The sequence below is a fragment of the Clytia hemisphaerica genome, unplaced genomic scaffold (assembly GCF_902728285.1).
Source record: "Clytia hemisphaerica strain Z4C2 unplaced genomic scaffold, Clytia hemisphaerica genome assembly, whole genome shotgun sequence".
Taxonomy (NCBI): domain Eukaryota; kingdom Metazoa; phylum Cnidaria; class Hydrozoa; order Leptothecata; family Clytiidae; genus Clytia; species Clytia hemisphaerica.
In genome coordinates this window covers 28547-56004 of record NW_027103698.1, presented here as the reverse complement: position 1 = coordinate 56004, position 27458 = coordinate 28547, and the positions used below count along the sequence as shown (strand labels likewise).

Sequence of the window (27458 nt, the reverse complement as noted above, 5' to 3'; positions counted from 1 at the left end):
ATTTCGGTTTTAAAATGTTTAAATTTTATATAACTATGTAAAATAAGTTAAAAATATGAAATAAATTGTCGTTTTTCTGGATTTATAAACACCCAATATTTACACGGAACGCATGTCAATACAATTGAAGACAAAAAAGATTTATCGAAATTCACAAAGCATATATATGCACTACCTTATCGGACAAAAAATGCCGGAAAAAAAGTGACAAATATTTTTGGAGGTGACGAAAATTCTGTACGACGTCCGACATTATTTTCTGCGGTAAGGTATGTACCATCATTTATGTAAGATAAATCTTGATAGTCATTTTTCGAATTATGATTTTTTTGTGCGGAATTAAATTACATATTTTGTCGAAACAAAAGAAGAAAAAAATCTAAATAAATAAATAAAAGCTAAGAATATCAACGGTAATTAAACATAAACATACCCCGTGTATCCAACAAAGGCACGCGATAGTTAACCAGAGTCTTAACTAAAAGAGAAAAAGGATTCTCAAGATTTGGAAACAAAAGAAGAAAAAAATCTAAATAAATAAATAAAAGCTAAGAATATCAACGGTAAATAAACATAAACATACCCCGTGTATCCAACAAAGGCACGCGATAGTTAACCAGAGTCTTAACTAAAAAAAAGGATTCTCAAGATTTGGAAACAAAAGATTTCAAATTTAACCAAATTCCTCAATTTCTTTCAATTTTCGCTCAATTCTTTAAGGGGTAAAAATAAGCCTTTACTTATATTGTTCTAGGGTTTTAATTCATGGAAAATATGTTTCTGGAATGCAAAATCTTAAATGAATTTAAACTTTTAAAAACAGACTCGACCGTAGGTAGTATAGCTCAAATTCTAAACTTTCTTGGACTTAGACGATATTGTTAATATTGTCACTTACCCGAAAAGAACCCCAGAAATTAATAAGTTTTTGATAAAAATTCAAGGGTGCGCAAAAGCACGTTTTTAAGGGACGCGCGAAAATTAAGATAATTCAGATAGTATATAACAAAACAAAAAAAGTTTTTAGGACTGAATGATGACACCAAAACATAGTACTACTCAAGTCCATAACAAAATAATTGGCGGTGAAAGCATTCACGAGGATTCCTAAGGCCATCCTTAAAAAAATGTTTGTTTCCGGTCCGCAGGTGGACAAAATTTTCTTCACCACATTTTTTTTGCAAAATTCAAGTCATTTAAGTTTTTCTTTCGACAATGTTGAGGCCTCAAATCCCCTTATTATTGACTTTAAAACCAACAGAATTGGTTATAAGTTTTAAAGCTTATTTTTGAACATTTATATCATTCAGGAATTACGAAAATCAAATGATACATAATATCATCATAATAATAAAAAACCGGCCGGGTGACTCGTAAAAAAATTTCACCCGGCCGCGGACCGGAAAAACACGTTTTTTTTTAGGGTGGCCTCAGGGAGTCAGGGAGTTTCTTCTTTTAAAGTAAATTCTATTTGTGTATATCACACTAGTCCATAACCGACGCATTCACGAATGGCGTATTCCAAGTTATATGACATATTGTCCATAAAGATTGTAATAAACAGTCCACAAGTTGAAGTAATTGGCATTTTTTTCCCCTCTTCGAAATATACTTCAAACATTTTTGGCAATCCAAAGACTGGTATTCTATCAAGCGCCATTGCAAACACTAAAAAGTCTTTCAGTGAGAGACCTTTGCAGCCACCAGATGCAAGCTTTACGAGAAATAATTCAAATTCGACAATGGAATCTTGTTTGGCTTCATATATATTGGATCCTTCCAACCCACAGTGGTATTGCAACACTTGACGTACACTATCTAAACCAACAACGATTTCTTCTGAAATGAAAAATTTCCTCAGGCAACAATTCTTCTTTAGAAGCTCCCCGTCGATTGATGATCGAAAGCCTAAATTCACAAAAAAACTGTAAATACTAAAAAATAGCCAACTTTATTACACGAATATAACTAGACATGTTATTAACACGACCGGAAAATTTCGTGTTAATAAAATCCCGTTAATCATTTGCTCGTGTAAATTTACCCTTTGCTAATTAATGGCTCAAAAAGTTAATTTTTAGGCGTAATTTTCTAAAATCCAAAATTTACTGTCTGCGAATGACACCCAAATTCTGCGAAAAATTTTTCTCTGAAAATTTCTTTCCTTATAAGGTACTTGCGAGTTAAGAAAGTGATCTTTACTTAATCCACTGTATAAGACATTCTTAAAAACCTTTGTTTTCTGCCTTTTATGCAAATTTGGGCTAAAAGTCGAAAAGGAATTCATAACTTTTTAAATATAAATAAACAGCTTTAAATTCAGACTTTAAAAGACCTAAAAATGGCCAAAAAAGCTAAAAACGTTTAAGTACTGTTGCTAAGGTAACAATCTTGCCTAACAGAGAAATTGGCTTATTTATAGAGGATTTCACAAACAACGAACTGCAAAAAATTAAAGAATTGTGTGAAAAAGCAAAGAAACTTAATTTCTAAAACGAAGACATATAATTTTCATTTGCTGTGTAAGAGGTCTGTCTGTTCTGTGTTTGTGGCCCTTCGTGGAAACAATTCCTCAGCTGCCTAAAAGCTGTTAAATTTTTCGAAGCATGCCACATAAAATATTTGTTATTATTTATTACGAGGAAGTCTGAGAACTTCCCTGTGCCCTTTCAAATTACGTAGAAAATTTTCGAAATTTAAACTTAAAATGAAATATACGTAGCATACCTTCACGGAATTGTTCAATTGCTGCAGCTTTGGAGATGACACAAAAATATTCACAATAGTCCTGTAAATCTTTCGATCGATCTTTTGAGGGCATGATGCCAGCATCTAAGAGGGAATCTGTTTCGCCATTTTTGATCGATGTGACATTTGCTTCATATTCCCCGTTCTGGATATCATCTAACAGTACAGGGTTTGGCGAACGTAGAATCCGATCAACAATACCAGGGTGTAAGCATTGGGGTCCTCTTCCGATATGCAGTATTGATAATGCACTCAATTGACCCAGAACAAAGTAATGTTTTTTATGACAGCGTCAGTGAAAGCAGTAAACAAAAGCTTATATTTTTCACCGAAAAAGTATGAATTTAAAAGTTGAAATTGTTCCATACATCGTAATAAAAACTCTCGGAACGGGCCGTCATCACTAGATGTTTCTCCGGCCCAAATGACTCGAAAAGGCCGTTTAAGATCAACGTTCTGTTTGAAAAAGACATTCCAAAAGGATTTTGGTCTTCTGTGTGCCACAAGTGTTGCATTGACATCGCCATGCTCGGTAGTTTGCTGTTTTTTCAGGTATTCAACTATATCACACTGGCAATCTATTGTTTCTTCTTCGATATCATTTACCGGTAGTCTTTGATTTATGTCTGCAATCTCTTCGTCAGCATACGCAAACAGATCTTCTTGGACACTAAATCCAGATAAAGCAACTTCTCCTTCTGGTTCAAGTTCTAAAGCGTTATCACATGCTTCCATATTTAACACTACTTTCCCAAAAGCAGAGACAGTTTTCCAAGGTTGCAAAAGCTGCCCGGAAGGGTGGATCAGTTGAAAATATTTAGGAACAATATCCAGGGATCCAACCCAGTCATAAACACACGAAAAGTTATCCTTGTCAAGAAACACTCTTCGACGAGTCCCAAGCTTTGGATGCCTCACCGAAATCACAGTGTGGTCTTCCGATAGATTTGGTTCTGCTTTTACACGAGACAGCCTGGATTGACGTAAGTTTTCTTGTTCTTGTTTTCGCGTTTCTGCTTGCCGTTTTTTCTCTTCAGCTAGACGTTCGTTTTCATCAGCTTGGCGTTTTTTCTCTTCAGCTAGACGTTCATTTTCTTCAGCTTGGTGTTTTTTCACCTCGGCTTTTCTTTTATCAGCATATTCACTTTCTTTAAATGCTTTTTCAATCTCATTTTGAAGTTGTGTCCTTGATTGGGTTGATCCAATAAGTAAGCTGTCCTAAAAATAAGTAAAAGAAAAGTTTATGAATTCCGAGTATATGGGTATATTTTAGGTTTGAAGATCATGGCTTACTAGACCAGTACGAGCAAACCAGAAGACTTCAAAGCAAATTCTAAATAGTTTTGTTTTAGACGTTTTTGCCTCCAAAAGGCTAAACATAGTTTCCTCCTGGGTCAGTTCCCCCCTGAGAAAATCGATTGCCCGATCAACAAATCCCCCCCTGGAAATAAACAAAATGTTTTCCCCCTCCCTTTTGTGGAATCCCCCTCAAAATGTGCTAAAATCTTACCTCCCCCCTTTTTTTCGGCCCCCACAATTTTTCATATTGACCCTTGACTCACGCCCTTACTGAAGAGGACTTTTTCCAAAATATTATTTAAAAGCTTTATGACAAGAGATTTTAAGTAGTCTTAATCAAAGTTGTCATTTTGGCTGATTGTGAGAACATGAAATTTTTGAAAAAATGAAAAAAAAACACCCCAAAATACCAAAGTGTACCAAATTTCATCCAAATCCGACAATCTATGAAGCATTCACCCTGCCCCAAAGTTTTGTACACGGACAGACAGACAGACTCACAGACAGACATTTTAAGATTCTAGCTCAACTGAAGTTGAAAGCATATTACATTCTAGCTATTTCATATTTAAAATTATTAAAAACATTGAAATGAAGTAATTTATCCCCACAAACTTCTGTGGATTTTTTAAATATACACTGAATTTTAATAAGTCGAGCCATAATATTGACATGTATGGACCCAGCTGAACCCAGGGTTTTGGGGGCTGTATTGGAGAATGAGGTTAATCAGGGGAGACAATTTACAAATTATTTAACTCTTCGTTGTCCAGGTTTTCCCTGGCTGTTGGTAGCAAAATAAAAAATACAAAACTTACCTTCTCTTTTTTGAAGTTTGATATTGTTACTTCACTCATTTGTCTTCTTTTTAAGAATCGAACAACCTGAAAGATGTTTGAATTATTAAACAATGTGTGATACTAACTGCTTGACCTGACTAGAATATGATTCCAAATAATTACTTTTGTCATATATGGGGAATGTTTTACATGTTGAAGCCCAGAACGTCCAAATATTTGAAAGTGTAAAATCTGCCACAAAATCAAATATATTTGAAATCATCATATTTTAAGGTCTATCCCAAAATTATGTGGACGCTTTACATTTTTAACAACATCTTGACACACAAGCATCACATTTAAAAGTTATTAACTGTTGGAAAGATCATTAAAAGAAGCTTACTTTCAAAATTCAAAATAATTCATAAATTGAAAAAATGAAACTTTTCTTGTTGATAAAAGTTATAGCCTCTCAAAGAAGACCTACTTTTCCCATTTTTGGTCGTTTTAGGCCTACTTTGAGGGGCTTAAAACTCTTTTTGAAAACTCTCAAAAGAATCTGCTTCAAATTATAGTTCCAAGGGTGTATATCTTTTAAATTGGTGATGCCTGTGTGTCAAGATATTGTTTTAACATGTAAAGTGTTTACATACTTTTGGAGAGATTTAAGATGTCCATTTTCTTCTAATTGTTATCAAATATATCATTTTCATAAATAACAAAAATCATTTTCTGTGAAAAAAGTAGTGTTCCTGAGTATATTTTCAACGGTATATACAAAATATATTATTAAAATGAAAAGTACTTGTTGGAAAATCTTTGAAAAAGCTTCCATTATTTTTATATTTGAAGAAATGTTATATGTACTAGTTATCGCATGACTTCGAGTGCAATACGAGAAATATTTTACGAGTTCCGAGATTTTTCCGTAATATTTTTCCGAGCCTTCAGGCGAGGAAAAATATCGGTAAAATCTCGGAACGAGTAAAATATCGAGTATTGCACGAGAAGTCATGTGATAACTAATTTATTGTCGACTCAAAAAAATTGTCCTGATATAAATTTCTTTTTGTTTTTGTTTTAAAACTTACTTCCGCCTTGATTCTTTCTTCTGTGTAGTTTCGAATGTTTTTATTCGAAAATCTAATTCGAACGTTAGATTCGAACAATAAAACATTCGATATGTTCCCGCCGACAATATTCACACAAAAACAAAACAGAGGAGCATTTTCGATCATTTTACGATCGAGAAGTTTTGTTTTGAAGAGTTGCAGATTTTTCAGAGATGTATTTGAAAGTTTCTAGATTGATAATTCAAAAAGCAGATGGTACAGTATTGTTTCGATAGAGAAGGAACCCTTCATCGTTGGTCAGATTGATAACATTCAGTCTTTTTCTATGTTTTTGTTTCGATGCATGGAAAAGAATAGCAGAGGAAAGGAGTTCCATGATGGAAATGTATGCTTGAAATAATGGTTAAAGAACAACATTTTTTTCAAGAGCGAAACAATTTGGATACTTTCTTGATTATCATCAAGCTTTAATTGTTTCGAATTTTAGAAGGAAGATGTATAAATGATTGTTGAGTTTACAATTCAAGGACGTACCTCGTCAAGAAGGAGAATTAGGAGAGAACTTTTTCAAAAATCACCACTTCCCTTGCTATGTTATGAGAAATCTTACTGGCGAACATTCAAGAATCTCAAGTTTTTTGTATGCATTGATAAAAAACTGTTTGGCTACATACGGACGAATTTTATACCAAAAGCTGAAAATATTTGGGTCGTGTCAAGTAGTTTTACAATTTCTTAGTTTATTAGATTTGATTTTAGTGTCTTTTATGGAAGAACTCCAAAGTAAAAGTTAATCTGAACATATTTTTGTTGCGTTTTTCCCTTTGATTCCCAAGCCAGTTTCTCCGAAAGTCAGTTCTTTTCGGCTGTTTTGTTTTGATTTTTCTCCCGCCGCTTACCCAGTCCCCCAAAAGTCAACGCGGTCATATTTCCAGACTAAAGAAATATGAAATATCGCAAATATCTCGATGCTCTCGACCAATCAAAACGCTGATATTTTTTTGGGTCGGCAATAATCAAAGAGAGATAGGGAGAGGACTAAAATTATTTCTTACCTCATTCATACTCTCTTCCATGTTTGTTTATTATTTATTAAAACTCTAAAAAATTAACATTTTAATTAAATGTGATCAGGTATTTTAGCACTTATTACAGTTTGGAAAATGTGTTGCTATTCCACTTTCTAATCAACCTTCTCATAGTGTGCAAGGGTGTTCCAGGTCCCACCTAAAATTTTCAGTCCCAGCACTATCTAATTTCCCCACCTGAAATATCTGAGATAAGGACCCACCTCTTTACCTTACCAGGTTGGAAAATTGTCCGGGCCAAAATCAGGGTCCCACCTTTAAACAGTATTATATTAGAGGTACCCGACCCATAACTTAGTAATCTTGAAGCATGACAATAGTAACATTTGATAAGAAAAGTGTTATTCTTCATATTTTGTTAAGAAATGGCACCGGAGGCGCTACTTTTTTGAATGAATCAATAGAAGATGTGTGAAAGACTCCAAATCCCACCTAAACGAATAAGCCCCCAGCATAGCCTCTATCCCCCACCTGAAATCCAAAATTTCCAAACTCCAAGCACAATATTTACAACCAAAATCAACAAAACCACCCCTACCAGGGTGGGGGTGCACACTTTGCTTCTCTCCCATTTTGTGGCAATAATCCCTTGGAAATTCAACAATTTTTATAAATTGTCAAATTCACCACCAAATCTCTGTAAAACTGATAGTTGTTAGGAAGCTAACAACCAATTTTTTAAGCTTTAAATGGCAGAAATACAACAAAAACACCCTTTATCAACGGTATATATATTAAAATAAAAATAAAATTTGGCGGGAGTTTAATTTGGCGCACAATCAGACAGGAGCAATATCTTAAACAAGGCGTATACCTTGTTCAAGTAAGAATTCTGAAATTCTTTTGTTTTATACTTCCTGTTTAGGATATGGTGGGAATATTTCCCAAACTAGATAAAAGAACGCTCTCTTGTCTATACCATTGGAAAGAGTATGAAAAACTGAATATTCATGCTGATTTTTATAAAATTCACATCCGGAATCGATCACAATCCTCATTAAGCCTTATTCAAGTCTAGTCTACATGAAGCAAAATTCGAGTTTCCTAAGATGTGGAAAGGCCTTTACGAAAAAATACAAAAAAGGATTCAAAATGGCAGCAATGTTAATAAAAACAANAAAAATCCTACCGGGTCTGCGAGAGTGTTTTTTAGTTAGAATTGGTAAAGAGAGTTATCTTTCCCAAAATTTTGAGTTAGTATAAATTTATATGTTCCAACCTTGCCTTTTAGATCTACTAACTCATATTTTTTTAATAGCTGGAAAACAAATTAGATGTTGTATTGGAGGCAGAAGAAATATTTATCGAACCATATGGTATTGAAACCATGACCTCAACGGAAGTGATTGATCTATTCGGACAGGATAGCTTACATCGTTCAAGAAATGCTCAGTAAAACAGTTTCTGAAATGATAATGAAACTGTGGCAGAACCTGATTGACTTCGTCAAAATTGCTATATCTCGTAGATATGCTCTCAACAATGGCTTTTGCATAACGTAAGCTTTTTAACCAACTACTTAAGCCTTAAGCTGCCGAGTACTTTTGGCTCAATAAACCTTTCTAGACTGTTCTAGATCGAATTTTACAGCAAAATGACACCGATTTAGGTTTTAGTGACTCATTGATTCGCCGATCCTGGTTTTAGTTTGATTTTGATGATATATTAGAGGTATCCAACTGCTTGTAACAGGTCCATAATAACCAAAAAGGCTGAATTTTCTCCTTAGGCATTCAGATGAGCTTAAGCTAACCAAGTTTGAAGATTGTGGTTGTGTAAACACAAGAGAAAAGGATTTTGTAACGATTGATAGTGATACAGAATACGATACTGATGAATTTGAGACAGAAAGACCACCATCCAACCAGAAAGGTAACGAATGGTCTTTTCAGGGTATAGAACCATAAACAAAGAAAGGCAGTTATCAACAACACTTGCTTCGCTTCCACAAAGTGATTGACCCCCAAACAGAATTCGTCAAAACTTCTATTCATAAGGATATCATTCAAAGTCTTAACTTCGAAAACAGCTGACGAGGCGATCTTTTTTGGGATGTGTTCTGAGAGCATGTTAGAGCTAGAAAACTTGACGTGTTCTGAAATAAGGTACTTGTTGTACTTGTTGCCAAGGTAACCCTAGAAAGCTTCAGAACACATCTTTCAATGAGAACACATCAGATATTCTCTTGATATTACCCCTAGGTATTATCAAGAGAAAATCTGATGTGTTCTTGTTCCCTTGTAACCCTAGAACAAGCAACATGCTGAATGGACCTACCTAATGATTAACATCAGATGAAAATAAGGAAAAAGTGACAATAATTGTACAAATATTCAGAATGGAAAAATAAAGCTTGTGTGTTGAATAATGTTAAATGGTAAAAAGGAATTTCCCCAAATACGAAAATCACTTAAACCATTCAGGCCCAAAAAACCTTTTAAGCTGTTTTTGGCCCAAATTTGCCCAAAATAATTTTCCTTAAAAATCTGGCTCCGTCACATTTTGGGCATTGCCATTTTGCATCACTGTGCCAAAAATCATAAAAAAATTACGTAGATACTAAACACCGAAACGGGTGGGAAACTAGTGGAAACGAATGCAAACGGGTGGAAACGAATGGTGAAACGAGTGGAAACGAGTGGTGAAACGGGTGGAAACGAATGAAAAACAACTGGAAACACATGAAAACGAGTGAAACGAGTGCTAGGGGGTAAAGATAATTTGGCATTCGCGTTCTATTCAGGTTCTAATCATTGAGTTTCAAGCCCGAAGGGGTAGAGGTCAATCTCTAACCTTTCTCAGGCAAGAAAAATTGAAGCCTTAAAATATGCCCCGTATTTTTGATGACGGATTGAATCTAGCAATTCCTTTGTCTTCGAGTGATATATTTTTCGAAATTAAGCGGTAAATTTTAGTTTCAATCTGTCATTTGTGTAAAAACCAGGCGGGTCGCTCAAGGCCGCGCAACTTTGGTAGGATTTGTTGGCTTCAAATCCTACCAAAGAGATTGACCTCTAGCCTTCGGCTTGAAACTCAATGGTTCTAATGGTGATTGGTGCCATATACTTGATGGACCTTTACGTTTTAAGCGAAAATATGTTGTATTGAGAAGTATAAAAATGATGTTTGGATAAACAAATAAACAAATTTTCGTTACTTTTTGCTCACCGAAAACAATATTTCCCACTAAAAAAATCGTTTTAAAACTAATTTTATTCAGTCCCGTTAAAAACAAATTGAAAATTCCATCTTTTTTACGGGCAGGTCTAAAACGCCTAATACCTACTACTTAATACTTACTACCTAATACTTAATATTTACTGTATATATACCTCAAAATTGCTCGAAAATACCTTTAAAATAATCAGCATGCCCAATTCGACCTAATCTGAAAATTTGGTGTTAAAAAAATTTCAACTTTTTGTCTTACAGTCTTTTGAAGACATGAAAATATTTTCTCTCTGTTTTGCTCTTCACTTTATTTTCCCGCGCTTTTTCTATAAAAGTTTACAGACTACACACATTTTGTTGAGACACACTTTTTCGTAGTGAGAAAAAATATTTTCGTTTGCTCATATTAGCTTTATTTATAAGAATCAGTCGATCTGAAAATTTAAAATAAGTAAGTATGCCCCTGTTTCATTGGAGCAGACGTAACTGAAGTACAGTAGATGGCAGAGAATATTTAAACATGACTTGATTTTATTACAAACCTGATTTACAAATGACCCTTTCGAGCCAGAATATGACAGGGTCATTTAATATGGCCTTTTAAACTTCATTATAATAAGAATTATTAATGTGCTGAATAAGATGCTTTAAATATCACTAGATAGAAATTTGTAGTAGAAAATACTAAAAGAGAGATTTTTGGAGGTGCTCATTGAACTTTTGCCTTATTGACAACAAAGTGACATTATTTGACAAAAATATTATTATAGTTATTGAAATATAAAGCCCTACGAACCATCTCAAGAAGTACTATGACACTGCTCCATATGATGCAGATAATACAAAAGGATACAATTAATGACCTATATTTAATTTCGAAGAGCGTTTAAATAACGTTTTAGCTGATTGGATCTTTATTAAGGAGACAGGGGTGTGTATAAGAATAATTGATTTGAATATTTACATATGTTTTCTTATAATTAGATCAAAGTCATAAGAGAGAGCAGGAAAAAGAAAAAAACTAAGATAATGACCTTTTGCTTTGTACTTATATGGGGGGAAGAAAATATTTACTTTAATGCAAATATTTAAATATTCTTTTAGATAACACATTGAAAGACTTTAGGTAAATATAAAGCAAAGCTGAGCAAAGACTTATGTGTTGACATTCAAATTTCACGAAACTTAGAGATTTCGAACATGCGAAGGAGTGTCAGGGCCTGGAAGTTCTGGTCTGTAAAGTATCCAAACGGATTAGGTAGTCAGTATTAAGTATTAAGTAGTAAGTATTAAGTAGTAGATATTAGGCGTTTTAGACCTGCCCTCTTTTTTACCACCTTTTTTGTACACGAACAGGTCGAAATTTGAACAAAATATACTTGGGAATTTTCGGCCTTTTCGCAAAATCGTTTTGCATTGCTCTTTCACGAAATTAAATTACGCAAACAAATAATGAACATCAAAGAGTTTAAAGATACAATTTTATATAAAGTGAAAAGCAATATAACAGCACACTCATGGGATTTTGAATTTATTAAAAAGGGTATTGTTGCATTAAACAGACTGTACCTTTATAATCATAAAGGTTGGAGAGTCCAGTCAAAACACAGATTTGATCTGCAGCGTCACGCTTCACCTTGCCTCAATAGTTAACTCAAATTGAAAAAACAAACCATTGCCAAACAAACTCTGGTAGTTTTTTATTATTTCAGAGAAGTAAATGCTATATTATGGCACACAAATGGTTGTGTGTGTTTTTTCCCAAACGAATTCCAATTAGAGAAAAGCTTTATTTCGATTGGGATAAAAAATGTGATCTAAAATATATTAAAAAAAAACTTACCGCTTACAGCGCTTACAAGACTTCATCTTTCCTGACAAACACCGTAAACAAGCCAAGATTGGTCGTTCTCGCTGGAAGTAAACAAACACTGTAGTTAGTGTTATAGTTTGGAATTTGCAAAAAGCTAAAATCTTCCTTTTACAAACTCTCCGTTCCGTCCTGGTGTTAATTTTCATTGTGGTGCAAAAATTATACCAGATCGATTGGAGGGCTTTTCCAAGGGCTTTACAATGTAATGGTCCAGATACACAAAAGGACGCCCAGAAAAGGAAGGTTTATGTACACCCTTTGATAAAAATAAAAGGAAGGTTTTAAAAATTGGAAGCAAGCAATACAGTACAGACAGGTCTTATTAGGAAAAAATATTCCCTTATATTAAAAAGACTTTGCAGTGATCATTCACATCCTAAGGAAATATCAAGAATATATGCTTTGCAGCAACAACCATGTTTCTTTGTCATAAAAAATCCAACCATAAAAAACATATAACATCAAAACACAAAAGTATCGGAAATACTGGATTTGGTTTCAAATGAAAATAAGCTGCTTACTTACTACCAAAAAGAAAATCGCTTCCATTCTGTTATCAAAGCAGCGTTCTGTTTTTAACAATTTTTTAAGAGGCATTTGAAAAAAATTTATTAGTTTGATATGAACCCCCTAGCACTCGTTTCCACTCGTTTTCATGTGTTTCCAGTTGTTTTTCATTCGTTTCCACCCGTTTTTCGCCACTCGTTTCCACTCGTTTTCACCACTCGTTTCCACCCGTTTGGCACTAGTTTCCCACCCGTTTCGGGGGTTTAGTATCTACGAAAAAATTATGAGTCAACATTGAGAAAAGCTATATTTTCTTATTTGGTTAAAAGGAATTTCCCCAAAATACGAAAATCCGTCTTTTAAGGCGAATAAGAATTTCCCGGGAAAAAACCACTTCAGTCATTCTTTAGAAAATCTTGCCCTCCATCTTTTGTACAAAAAATCTGAAAAAAGTAATGACAGGATTTTGCACAAAGTCCAAAAACCCTATTTTAGGCAGTTTTTGGCCCAAATTTGCCCAAATATATTTTTTTTCGAAAATCTGGCTCCGACACATTTTAGGCATTGCCATTTTGCATCATTGTGCAAAAAATCAGAAAAAAACAAGTAATACTTTAATGGACCTACCTATTTATAAAACGAATAATTAGAATTTAATGGAAGTAATGTATAATTTTAAATTTCGATTTATATATCTATTGGAACGGAGAAAGCAATTAAGAAACGCATCGATGTTTAACGGTGAAAGAAAAATAATATCGACACTTTAATCAATCATTCAGAGAAAATTAAAACTGCAGTAAAAAAAACATTTAGTTTTCAGTTTTCATTATTTCATCACAGATTGAGGAGTGTCGGGGTGGAGGATGGGGGAGGGGGTAGTCAAAAACAAACTATACACACAAACTCAATCATAATATACATATTAACAAATTTCATATATACAATTTAGAAATTTAAGGACATACAATTTTAGAAATTTAAGAACATAGATTTATATTTTTAGTTATCATTCAGAAAAATCTCGAATCTAAGATTTTGGAAGGAGATTAACAAAAATAGAAAAGTGATCACTGTAAGGAGATGGCATCCATTTGGCAGGGTTGTTGTAATTGTCATCAAAAATGAGATCTAAGATATTTCCGTCTATGTGGGTGGGGTATTGACAGCGTTGATGAAAAATGTTTGGTGGCAAAACTTCATTTAGGTCATTTCTGTTATCAGGTAAATTGAAATCACCCAGAATGACAGTTGAGTATTCTACTGCATCAATTTGTTCTCGAAGTTGATCAAGTTCAATTTGGAGCGACTGTATGAATAAAGGAATAGAGCTTGTCGGTGGTCTGTAGACTAATACAATGAAAAATATGGATTTTGTTTAAACTGACCAAAACTGGAAGCAACTCAATATTACTCACAGTAGTTAACCTCTTTATGATTTTCACTTGTGTTGTATATCATAACTAATAGCTAATCCATGTTCAGTTTCTTCATGGATGGTCGTCCAAGTTTTTATTTCTGGATTGTCATCTAATCTTTTTCTAATGTTAGTACCAGTCTCTCTGTAAAGCATAGTAAGCAACATCTTGATGTGTGGATACTATCTGACAGAAAATGCTCAATGTGTAAGTTCCACGATCTTATGTTAAAAAGACATAAATTCGTGCCCTCCATTTCTTCCAATGGATGGATTATTGGTAGGACCTTATTTACTCTCATTTCTTGCATGGCTATTTTGGCCTTTTTATTGACAACAACATGTTTTTTAGGATTAAAATTCAATAAGTGAATCCTTTCACTTGAAGTTGCACGTGAAAGACACGTGTAAAGTAATCCTGGTCCCACTGGTGCTAAACCTTTACCACTTCTGGTTGATTGATCTAGATCTCCACTGGCGTATTCTAATGTGCTGCCCTGCGCTTTATGAATGGTAGTAGCAAATGCAGTAATTAATGGAAATTGCTTGCGTGTTACTGAAATGTTATCTTTTATTCTAAATGTCAATGTTTCTGGCAGAATTGGGAACACATGTTTTCAATTCACCCCGGTATCTCGCGTCTTTTAATTTGTTACCCGCTGAAGGATTATCAAATTGCACCAATATCAATCCTGATGGTTTGTTATCTCTAATGCCTTGAATGTATTTCACAATCCCTGTTGATCCATTTACCAATTTGTCGTCTATATCTTTGTTAATGGTAAGCATGACTCTAGCTCCAACACAAAATGTCACTTCTTTTGGTAGTCCTGCAGTTTCATTGATTGGAACATTTTTGTTCAAGGTTACTTTGGGTTTTGATTCGTCTTTTGCAATTGAGGTATGTTTATTGGGCCAATCATTGCATCTTTTCAAGGAAATCTCATTTTGCTGGTCTTTCAAATGATTCGTTAAATACATTTTCATAAAATTCTCAGGCCATTCAGTTGTGTCAGTATGTTCAAATGACTTGATTTTTTCAATATCAGCAGAGGTGTGGTTACCTTCTCGCAGTCTATTTAATAATGCTGCAAATTCTGAGTCTCCACTCTGTCTTACGATCTCATCTAATTCATAAAGTGAAAACTCTTCCCATGCATAGTTAAAAGGTTTTGGCTCATATATTGAATCTTGTCCAACGGGGACTAGTTGAAAGAAATCTCCAATGAGTGATATTGACACACCACCAAATGATTCTACATAATTTTCTTTGATCTCTTGCAGCCTTCGATTCAAATCATCGAAGCTCTTATCTCCTACCATCGAAATTTCATCAACAAACAGCACTTTTAAATAATTGTACCTCTTTCTCAACACGTTCATTTCATCCCCGTTTAATTTCTTCTTAACGAAGAAAGCTCCCTTTCCATATATGGGTAATTTAAAAGCTGAGTGAAGAGTAGTTCCATCAATATTCGATGCAGCTTTTCCAGTAGATGCAGTAACAAGAACAGAAGGCTCTTTGTCATAGTTTTGTCCTGGTTCTTTCAAAATCTTTTTCAATTGTTCAGTTAATGTTTTGACCAAAAAGCTTTTTCCTACGCCTGCACCACCACTTAATAACAGTCTAAATGGATTTGGTTTCTCAAGAAGTGGATTTTTTTCAGCTAGTTTAAGAGTGACGACATACTTGAAGAGGTAGTTGAAAAAGTTTCGTTGTTTTTCATTGAAGTTAGAGCACATGTTGTAAAATAGGTCAAGTGGCATATCCGGATTCCGTTGAATTGGTAAGTTTCTATTGGGACAGAACCTTTTAGTAATGTAAACAATTCTTTTATAGCCGTTTTGGCAGGGTTGTCGGTGTTGAGTGTATAAACAAAATTGCGGAAACTATCGACCGAATACAAAACTTGAATCACACTATTAAAGAAACAAACATTTTGTCCAAGATTTTTTAGTCCCAATGGTAAATGCTTTGTTTTCTCAGTAAAGGCCGGTTCTAAATGTTGAGTAACGTTTCCCTTGGCTTTAGTAGGTGTTCCTTTAAAACCCTTATTTTTCTTTGGGGTACCTTTGGGTCGTCCACGATTTTCCTGGACTTTATTATCGTCCATTATAAAGTAACGTGAATTAATGCAAATTGGTAGGTCTTCGAATTGGCCAATATTCCGAAATGTTTTCTCACAAACAGTAATATCAGTTTTCACATAAACAGTAATATCAGTTTTCTCAATTATCGTAAAAAGTGCCAACACCACCGCTATAACTAGGTGACTCGTTGGCGCCAACACCACCGCTGGTAATAGGTGACTCGTTGGCAACTGATTTATAAACCTCTCCACCGCTAGAATAGGTGACACCAGGTAAAAATCAGTAAAAATACTATGTACAAAAATAGATATAAGTGTTGTATATTTATTTCAATTGATCTTTTTTTCTTTTCTTATTCCTTTTTTATTTTATTTTTTTACTTTTTTTTTGTTTATTTTTTCTTTTACTTTTTTATTTATTTTTTAACAACAAATTATATCTATTATCCTAAAAAAAATTCGGCTTTTTTGTTTTTCTTCTAAGTTTCTTCTTCTTTTTCTTCTTGTATATCTTTAGTGTGTTGATGTTGTTTTAGTCAGCAGCTTTCCAGGAACTTGTTTTTGTCTTCGTCTTTCTGGTTATTTGCTTGTCTTTTAAGTTCTTATGTAATTGCTGAAGCAACCTTTCTCGAAATTTGAGAAAATTGACGGTTATTCCAAATTATTTCTGATGTGTCAACAATTTGATTCAAATTTCTTTCGAGCTGGGTCTTTTCCTTTGTCTTTATTTTAGATGCGGTTTCAGTTTTTTTGTTCTTTATTACTCTGAAGATTGAAAATAAAATTCATTAATGTATAGTAAGATAACACTTATATTGTGGTTTCAAGAAATATTTCACGAGAGTCAAAGAAATTTTTTTCGCGAGAACTTTTTCTATTAATAAACCAAGAATATTTGATCGCGAAAGTTGGGAAAGATTGTACCCTTTTGAGAGAACTTATTTTACAGGAAGAAAATTTCGCGAATTCAAGGAATTTAATTTTGGAGGGGTCATCAAGAAAGTATATCCACACAAATTTGGCCATTTTTAGACCACAATATTCGAATCTCGAAATTCTAAAGCGGTGCAAACAAGTCCGATGAAGACAAAGATAACAAAACAAGGTAAAGATTAGGTTGTATTCTTTGCAAAAGTAGGCAAAAGAGTGATATAATTTTCATAAATGAAAGAAATAAAACCAAACATTTTATTTTAATTACACATCTTAGAAGGATGTTCGCATAAGCTTGACCCCTCCCTCTCTCTTGGGAAGAAATTTTCGCGGAATTTAATTTCGCGATTTTGGGTGTGAATTGCAAAATTAAATTTCGCAGCAAAAATTTCAAAATCTAGCCTTTGAGAGACAAAATTTTCCGGCTCTTAGAGACACTTTTTAAAAACGAGCCCAAAATTCCAAAATCTTGTTTTTGTACCCCTTAGCCAAAAATTTTAAATACGAACTTTGTAACAACGGAAGAAAAAAAAGAGGAAGAACAAAAATAAAATGACGCATATTGTTTTTAAGCAAACTGACAGTTTTAACAAAAGAATGAGCCAGTGAATGTAACATACTTTTCCAAAAAGAAAAACTCCCCTATTTTTCTAATACAGTACAGTACACGTTTACCCCAGACTTTTCTGTCTAGAAGGAGAGCGAAGCATATTTTATAAATTAATGAGTCCAATTTTCTAAATAACTTTCGTTTTTAAAATATAAAGTTAACAAATATAAACTAAATGTAAAGTAAACAAAGCAATGCTTCAAAGAAAAAATACAATGTCTAAAGTCAGATGTACGAAGTGATTCAATAAAAAGCTTGAGCATCTCTTGATGTTTTGGGACCAAATAAAAACTCCAATCTCCTAATACAGTACTCATTTTTTCCAGGTTTTCCTGTGTAGATGGAGACTAAAGCGTATTTTATCAAATGTTATAAATAACTTTTGTTTTAAAAAAAATAAAGTATAACAAAATATAATCTAATGTAAAATAAACAATGCTTCAAAGAAAAAATAAAATGTCTAAAGTCAAATGTACGAAGTGACTCAATAAAAAGCTTGGGCATCTTTTGATGTTTTGAGACCGAAAAAATCTAATTTCCTAACAGTACTCATTTATTCCAGGCTTTCCTATGTAGAGGGAGACTAAAGCGTATTTTATCAAATGTTATAAATAACTTTCGTTTTTAAAAATAAAGTATAACAAAATATAAAACTAATGTAAAGTAATCAATGCTTGAGAGAAGAAAAATGTGTAAAGTTAGACTCAAGAAAGTTTGGGCAAATTTCGATGCTTTGGGACCAAATAAATGATATTATTATGTCAGTGCTAATTAAATTGGTTGCACTGGTTCTAACTTTCTTTACGTTTATGTATAAGATGAGAAAGATTTTGTGAAATTTAGTTCACTTCTAAGAAAAAGTCAAACTACAGTATTATTTATAAAACACATAACGCATAAAAACGGCGTTTCATTCAAAAATATTATATTCAATGGCTATCGATGGCGCTGATAGTATGAAACAAATATTAACACATATGACAATAATTAATGAAATAAGCTACCTTAACGGAATGAATAAATTAATGTGAGAATAAATTAATGCGAATTTGGCCCTTTTTTGCAAAATTAAATTCCGCAAAACTTGAAAATTTCGGTCATTCGCATTCATAAATTCCGCATTTTTTTTAGAGAAAAATTTTGATAATTTTGGGACCCTTTGAGAGATTTTTGCCAAAATTTCGGGAGATTTTCAAATTTGAAACGCTATTTCGCATATTAATTAATTCCGCAAAACCCCTAAAATTAGCCTATTCGCATTAATTTATTCCGCAAAACATAAATTTTTTTGGGGGTCGCTCGCATTAATTTATTCTCGCATTAATTTATTCCCTTAAGGTAATCAAAAGATATGCAGAGATTAAAATTAATATATATTATATTCTCTCTAAATAATCAAGCGAGGCGACTGGAATGAAAAGGTTCTGTCTGAAAATATTCAAAAATCTTGTCTATTAACAGCTAAATTAGGGTATAAAAAGGAGTTCCGAAAAACTTTTTCCTAAATGGTTTATTGGTGGAGGACAGGAGAGATTAGGGAGGGGGGGAATCGAATGGCGAAGGGAGCTGTCCAAAACTTTTAATGAATGTTTTTGACAGTGAAACTCAAAGTTATTAGGTTAGTCTTGATTATTTGTCAATAAAATCAATAAAAATATCAAAAGATTTTTGTAGCACAGCTTACAGCTTAATGAATAAATTAGTGCGGAATGAATTATTGCGGAATTGGCCCTTTTTCGGAATATTTTGTTCCAGATATTTCACCATATGGTTAATTCGCATATTCAGTTCCGCATTAATCTATTCCCTTAAGGTATTATAACAGTTTCAAAAGAAAAATCATAAACAAAAAAATTTTAAACAATCGTTGAGGTTATATCTTTTCCATTATCACTCAGGGTCTGTTATATCATCATTTCTATGATCAGTGTCTGTTACATCATCTTTCCCATGATCGCATATTTCTAATATTTGGTATGTCTTTTTGTTGTACTTCAAATCAATTCCTTTCAACAGCACTAATTTTTCTTCTAGATAGTTCAAATCACTCGAATAATCATTCAAGTATTTTTGTAGAATTGAAACATCGAATTCTAATGATATTTCATCTCCATTGCTGCTGGTAAGCTCAATATTACCTTGGACGGATTTTTTCAATTTGGCAACATCTGATCTTCGCCCACATTGGTCACATTTAACTGTTCTTGCATTTGTGTCTGGTGATAGAGTGTTGTGACATTCGAATGACGCACATGATAATTTGGAATACAATGATCCTGCTTGGATATCGGGACAACATACCGTTTCACTATTTACTGGTCGCGTATACTTTGTCATGCCTGCTGGCTTTGGTAAAGGAGCATCGTCAATTTCCTGAAACGCTGTAAACTTAGTTGATTCAACTTTCAGGCCATAATAAATGGCTGTTGTCAAATCAGTTACTGTGTAAACGACTCCATCCTTGATGTTTTCCCAAATGTTCCGTTTCCAAATAGTTATTTTGATATCACCAGTGCTGTCAACGATGATGAAATGTTTCATGTCTTTTCCTGACAAATTTTGTTCCTTTAGAGCATATACTGTGCCTTTAATGTTACACAAAGAAGATTGTGTGTTATCAATTTCGGCAATATTCTTCATTGGAAGATCTGGAGAAAATTTCTTCGGTAAATCATGTGCAAGGATTTCTAATTTTGAACCACTTTTTGTGTTGAAGAATGTAGCACCGTCTTTCGAATTTAAGTTAAAGAGTGTTACTGGTTTCAACATATTTTCTTTGAATATATTTGGTTGGGGCAGACCCAACTCCATAACTCGGATGGTACTACAGGTTACTTGATCTGTTTTAAGTTTGACATCGAAGAAAATGTTCCCAAATGAAGATAAGACATTTTGGCCAACATGGCAAATTATACCAGTTGCATTAAATCTTTTTGATGGACTGCTGGTAGACGATGGCGATTGAAATGACAAACTTCGTTTTATTTTTGGAGGTGTTGTTTGGTAAGTTCGTTTAGACATTTTTTACTTTGCTGTAAAAAAAAGCAGAAATATATTTCAATGAATCTTCATTATTGTGAGATGACAAATAGAATCTATTATGCAAAAGATGTAAAAAATAAATCAAAATATAAGAAACCTTTTTATTGTATCCTATGAAAAAACACCGTAGCCGAGATAGGATTTTAAAAACGGCAACTCAGACCGATCCATGACAATGAACAGCAACCAACCGGCTTTTTGAATGCGGGCTTCTAAAAATTTTAGTTTGCTGTCTTGTTGTTTCGTTTTGACGTTATGTTGAAGTAAAGGTATACCTTTTCTAGAAATACAACATCGTGGAAATTGGTAAAAGCAATGATGCACGCTCACTTCCGCTTTCTTTAAAACTTTGAATGTTGTCGACGGGAAAAACACCAAAACACCGTCTGCGCGAGTAAAAGCAAAGTCGACATGGTGCCGTTCGTCAAATATCGAACTTGCTTTTACTCGCCGTCACTCGCAATCCCTCGCCGCACTAGCCGTAGCGATAGAGATATCTCGGATCATATGCTTGGATACATAAACTCTCTACTACGCTTGAACCGAAGGGGAAGATGAAGCCACAGGCTGGAAAAAGCTATTCTTGTAAATTCATAAAGTTAGTAAGGTATTCATTCATTACAACGCTTGATGTTATCAGGGGTGGGTGGGTGGTTTTAAGTCATAACGTCATTTTGACGTTTTGCGTTGTCAATTGAATATGGATGGCTCCCCTTATGGGAAAATCAAAGATGGCGGCATAGGTTTGCCAACTTGATCTGTCTGGGTTTGCTGAATCTTAGAAACCCGATGAAATTCAATACCGACCGACCGACTGGATTTTGGAATATTTTTTTATGTGAAACAGAACATATTATTGATGGTCGCCTAGACCTGTCCACCCAAAAGAGACCATGCTGCTTGCAACCCTAAAGAGAATGATCTTTAATGGGAAGTCAGAAGTGATGTTAATTGATGTTTACAATACCTTATCTGTCATGTTATACCCAGCTAATGTGTAGTCACCAGTCAACAACTATATAAATATTATTGTTAAAATCCAGACTTCCTTTGCTTTGATTTCTTAAATGATCTCTGTAGTGTCTCCTAGTTATAATTAATTGATGTAAATAATATTAATAGTGATTGATAATTGAGATTTTTAAAGATTGATGATAGATGCCAAAAGAAATGGTATGTATGCTATAAAGAATGTAAAGATTTTGTAAAGTCTTCATTTCTTTACACCGCCACTTTCCTATCTTGCCTTCTTCCAAAGTGAGTTGTGTTTTACCTGTTAACAGATCATGTTACGATAGGTCCGCAACGCCAAACCTCTTTAGCCATGAACATTCCAAATGAATTTAGCCGCGCGGCCTTGAAAGCGTGTCTCCCGCCGGCGCTAAATTTTGAGATCTGTTTTAAGGTAAGGTTGTGCTGACGCCATCTTTATTGTTCCGCCGAGCCGAGTAGAGGACGGGTTGAAGCCGTTCCGCCCGGGTTCCGCCGAGTCGATCGACCGGAACGACGGGAATCGTAGACGATAAATCTCATGCGTCGGAAACGTCAAGGAGTTTCGCCTAAAGTTGTCCGCAGATCCATCTGTGGAGGTTTAAAATTTCAGATCAGAAAAAAATATTGACCCGGTCCTGAATTTATGTTGGAAGAACTGTTCTTCTAGCATTTTCGGCTATTCCCGGTAATTTTTGAACAGTTCCGTATCGAAAAATGGCTTTTACCATGGATTTGACCCTTGTTTATTGTGAAAATCATAAAAATACGTCTAAAAGCTTTACCATTACTGTTTCTAAAATGCTGACCGAAATACCCAAAAACTGTGATTTCCGGCATATTTCCGGTATTTCCGCCCGGAAAAATCCGTTTTAAAGGAATCAGACTCGGCTCCGTCACATTTTGGGCATTGCCATTTTACATCATTGTGCGAAAAATCATGAAAATCTGTCGAGTATAAGTTGAAAAAATGAAGGAAAACCGTTTTACGCCGGTTTTCGGCTGTTCCGGCGATTTTTAAGGAGTTCCGGATTCAAAGGATGATTTTTTTGGAAATCAAACAATGCTAAGTTTTGGGCATCATCATAAAGAACATTTTTCTGTAAAGAAACAATTAAATAAGTTGAAAAAATGTGACGGAAATGTGAAAAAACGACGATTTCCGGCACATTTCCGGTTCTACAGACCGCAAAAAAAATTTTTTCGGCAAACGGTTTTCAACACCTTTTCGGCAGTACTAATGTGCATCTATGTGCAAAAAATCGCAAAAAACTAATGATAAAATCTCGAGAAAATCTCAAAAAACCGCTTTTTTCGGGACATTTCCGGTTCTACCGGCCAGAATCCAGAATCCAGTTTTCCGGGGGTGAAGGTAGGTTAGATACGTCGCCCCCGGAACACCCCAGAAATTTCCGGGGGTCGTCCAGGGTCGTCAACGGTGGAGCACACGTGTTTCCCGGCAAAATCTGAATTACGGGAAAGGTGTATTACAGTACACATCAAAGAATCAGGAAAAATCATGCTTACGTATCTTGAGAAAGTCACAAAAACTGTTATACTTTTCTGGTACATAATTTATACTTTTTTGGTACATAATAAGTACAACAACGACAGTCCCGACTTGAAAATTTACTTTTCAAAGATTGGGCCCATTCACATTTTGAGCATTTCAATCAATTACCTACACCTTTGTGCAAGTTTTCAGAAGAAAAATACCTACTTCAAACATGGACATTCAAATACAAGAAAATGATAATAAATCAGAATATATATTTAGCTATATATATCATTCACGAGATGGAATATATTATAGAACAATTTAGAGGCTGAAAGTATAAAAATAAGAACCACAGCCAAGGTTAAAGCAAAATCTCCTGTTACCATTGAAAAACAGGACAAAAATGGTAAAAAAATATGCATCAATAACAACAGAGCAAAAAGGTCTCCTTAGTTCCCTAGCTACACTGACTGGACCCTCTCTTTAGAAATTCTCAAAGACAACAGGATCACCCTCAGTTTTCAGTATTTGACCATAATGCATACATACATATTCATGTGATCAAGACAAAGTCATTTTCATTCCAAGCCAATTCCAACTCACCAAAAGGACAATACAAGTCTCTCATACTTGTGAATTAATTAGTCTTTAATAGATCTGCAGAGATTTCTGGATTTGTCCTGATGGATTTCAATGTTTTGATTTTGCGAGTGCGTATGCGCATGCGCAGAAAAAAGAAAGCTAAGTAGGAAATTGTTGAGATAACTGGAGCTAAGTCGGAAATTGTCACGATAACAATTGCTAAGTTGGAAATTGTTGAGATAACTGGAGCTAAGTTCGGAAATTGTCACGATAACAATTACTAAGTTGGAAATTGTTGAGATAACTAGAGCTAAGTCGGAAATTGTCACGATAACAATTACTAAGTTGGAAACTGTTGAGATAACCTGGAGCTAAGTTCGGAAATTGTCACGATAACAATTACTAAGTTGGAAATTGTTGAGATAACTAGAGCTAAGTCGGAAATTGTCACGATAACAATTGCTAAGTAGGAAATTGTTGAGATAACTGGTGCTAAGTAGGAAATTGTTGAGATAACTGGAGCTAAGTCGGAAATTGTCACGATAACGTTTGCTAAGTCGGAAATTGTTGAGATAACTGGAGCTAAGTCGGAAATTGTCACGATAACGTTTGCTAAGTCGGAAATTGTTGAGATAACTGGAGCTAAGTCGGAAATTGTCACGATAACAATTGCTAAGTAGGAAATTGTTGAGATAACTGGAGCTAAGTCGGAAATTGTTGAGATAACTGGAGCTAAGTCGGAAATTGTCACGATAACATATGCTAAGTCGGAAATTGTTGAGATAACTGGTGCTAAGTAGGAAATTGTTGAGATAACTGGAGCTAAGTCGGAAATTGTCACGATAACGTTTGCTAAGTCGGAAATTGTTGAGATAACTGGAGCTAAGTCGGAAATTGTCACGATAACATTAGCTAAGTTAGAAATTGTTGAGATAACGTTTGCTAAGTCGGAAATTGTTGAGATAACATTTGCTAAGTCGGAAATTGTCGAGATAACTAGAGCTAAGTTGGAATTTGTTACGAAAACATTCGCTAAGTTGGAATTTGTCGCGATAACGCGAATTATCTCAGAAATTTCTCAGTTAGGACCTGCTTATCTTGACAAAAAAAATTGTTGACTTTTTTTTTCGAAAAAAAAGTGACACACTTTCAAATGGCGGGTAGAAGCCACCGTAGAAAATAGCTTTCCATGCTCTCAGCGCACGTGCTTAAGGCAAATAAGCATATTACAGGTGGTATATGTATTATACGTATTATATGTGTTATATATTACTCTCATATTACATTTACTTTCAAAATCGTACTTTTGATGTATGTTATTCTTTTTCGGTAGCCGGTAATTTTTTAACTCTCCCACTCGAAACTAGCAACTCCCCAACTCGAAACTAGCAACTCCCTAACTCGCGACTAGAATAGTTTCCAAACTCATTTTATAATCATCTCCTAGTACGTTTTCCTTGATTGTGGCTTCTTTTTCTTGGGGGCTGTAAACCAAAGTTTCGCACCCAGAAGCCGAGGGCTGCATCGGAAGTATCATTTTGTTGGTGCTCATTGACCTGCATCAGAAACTCTTTGTAAGCTTTTTCTAAAAAAAGGGAAAACATTTAGTGGCATGAGGTCCCAGATACAAAAATAGGTTCAACAAGCCGTATATATATAAAAGTTGCGAAGCGATCGAGGCAGGTCACTCGATTCGCAAGTTGCAAGCAAAATATTCATAGGGTCGTGGAGGGTGTCTATCTAAAAAATCCTGCATTACTAAAAGTTGGGGAAAAGTTGACAAAAACAACGACAAATTTCATAAGGAACGGCATGCAGAAAAAAACTAAAAAAAAAACACGGTAAAAACAGCTAAAATTCCATATTGTGACCCGGAAAAGCCTAAATTTTAGGTATAATTGTGTTAATAGGGAAATCATGAAAACACTAAAATGTGGGTTTTCCACGATGTAAGTCCCTAATAAGTGTCCGTTTCGCTCCCACCATAAAGGGCCCGCCAAAAACCGCGGGCGGCAAATTATCCCGCAAACCTAGTGCCCTCTGCTCCCCGGGGAATTTATAATGGATTTACAAGAAAAATGTTATCCACGGTGAAATTATAAAAGCTACCGGGTCACTGAAACAGGCGTGCATTCTTTGCTTTTTTCTAAGAACAATTGATTGAGTGTATAAATACAGTAATGCAGAAATGGCATCTGTTCGACTCGAGAAGTGTCACTCTTATTAAATATTTGACATCTAGTCCTTCGATACGGAAAGGCAAATATATTTTGACATCTTTTACTTAAGGAAAGAAATTTTAGTGTATTTCTTGGAAATTTTCCAATAAAGTGCAGCCAGAACATTCTTTTGGGAAAGTCGTTAATCGTAAAAGCTAATTTCAATTCTCATTAATCTCATTTGTTAAATTAATCGTTGGAGCAGTTTGGTAACAAGGACTGAATGAATGATTGAATAGGTTTTAAGCAATGTGGAGTAGTGGTATATTTACATAATATAATAATCGATAACGCCAATACAAAAATATTAATATAGCATATATTGATGATTTCTTCGTAAAAAAAAACTTTTAGGTCTCGGTAGTCTTTCGTAACGATGGAAGAAAGTTCTGAAATAAAAAATAGAAAAAAACAACAACCTAAATATAATGAGTTCTTGAAAATAAACGACTGACAAAAAAGTGGAGTGACAACGATTCTTTGGTATTCCTCATATTATATAATGAGCAATGATTATAATATTTCAGATGGATTTTGTAGGGGTGGGGGGCAAAATTTTGTAAGCCAGTGCTAATATTCCCAAATAACGGATTTAATAGTTTTCTACCGCTGTTCTCTTCTTTGCCGTGTCTAATTACTAACGGTTTGAATTACGAATCCCAATACGATTTTCCAACAGATGAAAGCATCCAATACTCGATAGCGTGAACTGAATGTAAATTGGGTAAGTCTTTAATTACCTTAAGGGAACTAATTTTTGCGGTGCGAGGTTCTAATTGGCGTATTTTGCGGGACTAATTTTCGCGGTAGACACCCTCTTTTTGCCGAAAATTAATTCCCGCGAAAGTCACCTTCAGGTAGTAGGATCAAACCAGTGAGGTTTTTCTTCACGGTTGTGAAGCGTAGGCGGTTGGATATTGATATTATCTCAACATAAGGAAAGTTTTTTTATGGAATTTCATTTTTATACTTGCATTAACACCCTAATAAAAGAAACATGTTTTAGGCTTTTAATTGTTTGTATTAAAAAGAAAGTATTAAACATTTCAAGATATTTAATAATACAACCCAATTTTCGTAGCGTGTAAAAGTGACCGATTTTCAATACTGTCCTTTCTCATCACCATTTTGATTGTTACATCACACTAAACGAAAAATCATGGAAAAGTGATCCAAGTTATCATTAAATTATTAATCATAAGAGATCCAAAAATATACGATGAAACTATCACTACTTCATAAAGTAAACTCTGTAATCCATATACGCTTCAAAAGTATTGAATTGTACAAAAAGTTCAAAAACATGAGTGCTCTTAAGTACTTAAACGCACGTTCCGCAATGAAATAGGTTTCTTTCAGTTTTATGCAAAATTATTGTGGATCTTTTTTTTGCCTATATGTATAGGTATATAATATTACACATACCTGTGTAAACCTTGCACAGGAGACTATATAATAAAGCTATTTCTATAACTGTGTAAACCTTGCACAGCAGACTATATAATAAAGCTATTTCTATAAGTGTAAACCTTGCACAGC

General features: G+C 34.3%; 1 protein-coding gene across 1 annotated transcript; it reads right to left on the bottom strand.

Moving 5' to 3' along the window:
- Window positions 1-14531: 14531 nt before the first annotated feature.
- Window positions 14532-15698, bottom strand: LOC136803912 (uncharacterized). Its single transcript, XM_067060634.1, has one exon. The coding sequence runs from the start codon at window positions 15696-15698 to the stop codon at window positions 14532-14534; it is 1167 nt and encodes a 388-aa protein (XP_066916735.1).
- Window positions 15699-27458: the final 11760 nt, after the last annotated feature.